Below are 5049 nucleotides of genomic sequence, written 5' to 3'. Positions count from 1 at the left end.
GACTCTCAGACCATCAGAAAGAAGATTCTCCGGTCTGATGAAACCAAGATTGAACTCTTTGGCCTGAATTCCAAGCATCTGGAGGAAACCTGGCACCATTCCTACAGTGAAGCATGGTGGAGGCAGCATCATGCTGTGGGGGTGTTTTTCAGCGGCAGGGACTGAGAGACAAGTCAGGATCGAGGGAAAGATGAAAGGAGCAAAGTCCAGAGAGATCCTTGATGAAAACCTGCTCCAGAGCACCTTCCAACAGCACAATGACCCTAAGCACACAACCAAGACATTTCAGGAGTAGCTTCAGGACAAGTCTCTGAATGTCCTTGAGTGGCCCAGCCAGAGCCCGGACTTGAACCCGATCGAGCATCTCTGGAGAGACCTGAAAATAGCTGTGCAGCAACGCTCCCCATCCAACCTGACAGAGCTTGAGAGGATCAGCAGAGAAGAATGGGAGAACCCAATACAGGTGTGCCAAGTTTATAAAATCATACCCAAGAAGACTCGAGGCTGTAATCACTGCCAAAGGTGCTTCAACAAAGTACCGAGTAAAGGGTCAGAATATTTATGTAAATGTAATATTTATATTTTTCTATCTTTAAAATTAGCAAACATTTCTAAAAACCTGTTTTGCTTTGTCATTATGGGGTATTGTGTGTAGATTGAGGGAATAAAACAATTTCATCCATTTTTGAATAGGGCTGTAACCTAACAAAATGTGGAAAAAGTCAAGAGGTCTCAATTCTTTCCGAAGGCATTGTAGGTAGCTTATTAAGTGTGCATGAAACATTACAAATATGACTGTTTTCATTTAATCAGATTATAGTTGAGTTGTGCAAGTTATCATTCACAGCATAGATAAAATGGTATGATCATGAAACACATGCTCATGACAGACGAGAAAGAATAGACCAGGTAAAAACTCTTCTGAATGTAAACAGACATTTATTCTGTGATACCTTCTGGACAATTACAACCTCTAGGCGCTAAGTACAAAAATGTATAACATACATACATACATAACGTACATTTTTAGACCACAAGAACAATACGTGTAGAACTATAAATGAAAAAGTAATGTGCAGATTTCAACACCAACACACAGCACCCAGAATCAGATGGGTCCATGCATGCAGGATTTTTTCTGAGCTATCAGATTATGCCTAATGATGGGTACTGGGCAGTGACTCCTGTTGCTCAGAAATCCACTAACTGATCTCTGTTTGACTTGTGGGCTTCTTACAATGTTCCGCTAGTTAAAAAACTAATTCAGTCTCATCTTATTCAACCAAGAGCAGTATACTGAGGCATATCTCCTCTCACAGATTGTAGCTACAATGTCTCTCTCAGTCCTCAATGATGCTGTTTTCCCCCACAAAGCATTTTCATTTATTCCCACTGATGCCTTCATTAGGACTCCTTTGTAGTGAAGCATTTGCCACAACCATAACACCTACACGGTTTTTACTTTTAGTATGGCACTTTTTGTGGGCCTTTAAATTACTTGCTGATGTAAAGCCTTTTTTGCATAAAGGACATATATAAGGTTTCTCTCCTGTGTGAGTCCTTGTGTGAACTGTCAGACCAGAATGACTACTAAAACATTTATCACAAAGACTGCAATTATATGGTTTTTCACCTGTATGGGTCCTCATGTGCACTTTAAGATGAGGGCCATTGCTAAAAGACCTGCCACATACACTACAGCTATGCGGTTTCTCCCCTGTGTGAATCCTCATATGCATACCCATATTGGCACTCTGAGTAAATCCTTTGCCACAGTCAGGACAGTGATATGGTTTCTCCCCTGTGTGACATCTGATGTGTTTTTTCAGATTAGATTTACAGCTGAAACATTTCTCACAATCACGGCACTGATAATGTTTCTCACCTGTGTGGGTCCTGATGTGTACTTTCAGATTAGCTGCACTGTTGGAATATTTACCACAAAAAGGGCATGGAAGTAGATTCCGTCTGTGGCACCTCATATGTATTTTCAGCTTACTACTCATAGTAAAACATTTACTACAAACATCACAAGAAAACTTAGCGTCAATATGAGTTTGGAGGTGATCTTGCAAACTCTCCGTGGAATCAAAGTTTTTTTCACACACACCACTATCGTCTGCATCCTTCGCATGCATTTTCATATGACAAACTAGAGAACCCATGGAGTTAGCTACAGAACAGTCTAGATTAACTGCAGCGAGGGTCTGGGAGTCATTGGTTGGTTCTAATAATCTGTAGTCCTCTCCATCAGATTCTGTGTTGATCTGTTCATTTGAGGTGCTGGGAAAATGTGAGGTCCAACTTGAAACCTGACCATAGTGACTTTTCACAAAGGCAGGAGAGAATATGAACTCTTCCTCCAGCCCTTGAAGCTGCTCTTCCACTTGACTGGTCCTGAGTTCTTCCTGTTCCTCTTTTACCTCCTGCCCCAGATTGGGGCTCCATTCCTTCTCACAGTGTTGCTGCTCAGGGGGAACCTCTTCCTTAGAGACAATGAGCTGCTGGATGTCTGGAGAAAAAAAAAAAAGAGGATGAACCCACAAACGCTCGATTTAGGCCTAGGCCTGTACTAGCCCAATGATGGACTAAAGGAGCCTACCTAACCTTGCTCCTTATAGTCTTATGATTATTTGGATCCCCATTATCTTTTGCAGGAGCATCAGCAAGTCTTCCTGGGGTCCACAAAACATCCCTTCATATTACATCAAAATCAATTTACAAGGCCTCCGGAGTGGCACAGCGGTCGGTCTAAGGCACTGCATCGCCGTGCTAGAGGCGCCACTACAGATCCGGGTTCGATCCCGGGCTGTGTTGCAGCCGTCCGTGACCGTGAGACCCATGAGGGGTCGCACAATTGGCCCAGCGTTGTCCGGGTTAAGGGAGGGTTTGGCCGGCTGGGATGTCATTGTCCCATCGCACTCTAGCGACTCCGTGTGGCGGCCGGGCGCATGCACGCTGACTTCAGTCGCCAGCTGTACAGTGTTCCCTCCGACACATTGGTGCAGCTGGCTTCCGGGTTAAGCGGGCAGTGTGTCAAGAAGCAGTGCGGCTTGGCGGGGTTGTGTTTTTGAGGACGCACCTTCGCTTCTCCCGAGTCCGTACGGGAGTTGCAGCGATGGGACAAGACTGTAACTACCGATTGGATATCACAAAAAAGGGGTTAACATTACAAAGAAAAAATATATGCACTTACTGTACACTGTTTAACAACACATTTGTGGCGTCCTTCTTCCGTTTACACAGATGATCAGACACAGATAGCTAATTAGCAGAACGTTGACTGTCTTCCACCTGTTTTCCGTAAACAAGCATTGTCACATGGGAATATGGCCGGGTGGGAAATCTAACCCTAAAGGTGTGTAGTAATTTAACCGTGATTTATTTTTTTAAATTCACGCTGATATGAAATATACTGTACATTCCTTATGTTTTCACAACTGTACCGCAAGCAATGTGTGTTAATGTTTAGAGCAAGTGTCGAGGCTCTTAACAAAACTCCCCCGGCCATAAGATACTATCACAGAGTTTCTAAACATACAGTGGTGCTTAAAGGATGTCACACTGCTTGCTTAGCGGGTACCACTTCCTCCCTATTCGGCACATACCTGGCTTGACCACTGGACCTCTGCTTCACAGAGTACCACATACTCCCTCAAGCGTCTCTACCGGTCGTGCCACTCAAAAGCTAGCCATTGAGTACATTTCACACATCGTCATGTGCTACATTCACCCTTCGAATTTAATAAACAGCGATACCACCGTTGAGCTGAGCGCAACTATCATTCCGGGTCACGACACCACTGTACTGTCCACCAAACACACTGTGCCGTCTTTGATACTATCGTCAATAGACGCTAAGGGTAGTTAGGGCTTGTACTATAAAATTCCTCTTTAGCAAGGAATTAGGCTATATACCAGTTTATAGACATTGATCTGGGCCCGGTTTCCCAAAGGCATCTTAAGGATAAATGTATCGTTAGAACCATTGGTCTGTTGATCTGGGCCCGGTTTCCCAAAGGCATCTTAAGGATAAATGTATCGTTAGAACCATTGGTCTGTTGAGCTGGGACAGGTTTCCCAAAGGCATCTTAAGGCTAAATTCATCGTTAGAACCCTATCAATTTGCCTATAAACTGGTGTAATTCCTTTCTAGAGGAATTTTCGAGTGGCGCTTTCAGGAAAACAGGATTATTTACAGAAAATGACAGTTAAAGCGACAAACCTGCTCGGTGTACCTTAATTTCAGGTTTAATTACGATATCCAGCCGTTTCTGTAGACGGTCGTTCTCTTCCTTTGTACGGGAACATTCTTCCTGGTACTGTGCTATCGTTTGTTCAACTGCCCCGAATATCTCCTCAGCAGCTGCTGTTAATCGCTGGTTGAGAAACACTCGGAACAACACTATTTTAGACATGTTCAGGGAATGCAAATGTAGTTTGCTAGTTACCTGAATTACGAGCTTGCTAGCACTGAGCTATATATGAACAGACCCTGGTTGCTAGCACTGGAACAAAAAAACAGCGTCTCGTTAAGCAACACTAAAAAGGCGAATCGCAACCAATTGACAGGTGCATACACCGCCGCCTACTGTACTGGAATGTGAGGCCGGTCATGCCATATCTATACTGCTATATTCTCTTAACTAACCTTAATCCCGAAAAACCTCACTACTCCCGTCACCCCCACGTAAAATACCGCCCACTTCCCATTCACTTCCGGGTCACGGAATTTAAGGCATTTTCTGAGTAGAGCGTTGTAGGAATTGTGTTGTGAATGCATAGTTTATGCACTAGTCAAGATACACAAGTATAGTTTTGTAGTGTTCAGTAGGAAAACAGTAGTAATCAGGTAAGTACAGTATTTTTACTACTTGATATTGGTAGTAAATAAGTAGTCAAAACACTACAGTCGTAGTCACTCAAGGACATTCAGAGACTTGTCCTGAAGCTACTCCTGAAATGTCTTGGTTGTGTGCTTAGGGTCATTGTGATGTTGGAAGGTGCTCTGGAGCAGGTTTTCATCAAGGATCTCTCTGTACTTTGCTC

General features: G+C 43.6%; 1 protein-coding gene across 1 annotated transcript; it reads right to left on the bottom strand.

The window, feature by feature from the left end:
- Positions 1–951: 951 nt before the first annotated feature.
- On the bottom strand, positions 952–4680 carry LOC112080609 (zinc finger protein 664-like). Its single transcript, XM_024146432.2, has 2 exons — positions 4226–4680; positions 952–2512 (listed from the first exon to the last, which is right to left on the bottom strand). Exons 1-2 carry the CDS (start codon positions 4416–4418, stop codon positions 1380–1382), a joined length of 1326 nt encoding a protein of 441 aa, XP_024002200.1. The 5' UTR covers positions 4419–4680; the 3' UTR covers positions 952–1379.
- Positions 4681–5049: the final 369 nt, after the last annotated feature.

This window comes from Salvelinus sp. IW2-2015, unplaced genomic scaffold, assembly GCF_002910315.2.
Source record: "Salvelinus sp. IW2-2015 unplaced genomic scaffold, ASM291031v2 Un_scaffold16393, whole genome shotgun sequence".
NCBI lineage: Eukaryota > Metazoa > Chordata > Actinopteri > Salmoniformes > Salmonidae > Salvelinus > Salvelinus sp. IW2-2015.
Note: the sequence above shows the minus strand (reverse complement) of the source record. Positions and strands in the feature narration are given on the sequence as shown.

Bases quoted from the DNA above. Each gene is read 5' to 3' on its own strand.
- LOC112080609 (XM_024146432.2), bottom strand. From the start codon at position 4,418: ATGTCTAAAATAGTGTTGTTCCGAGTGTTTCTCAACCAGCGATTAACA. The intron at 2,513-4,225 runs GTTTGTCGCTTT...TTTTTTCTCCAG, and splicing joins AATTAAGGTACACCGAGCAG to ACATCCAGCAGCTCATTGTC.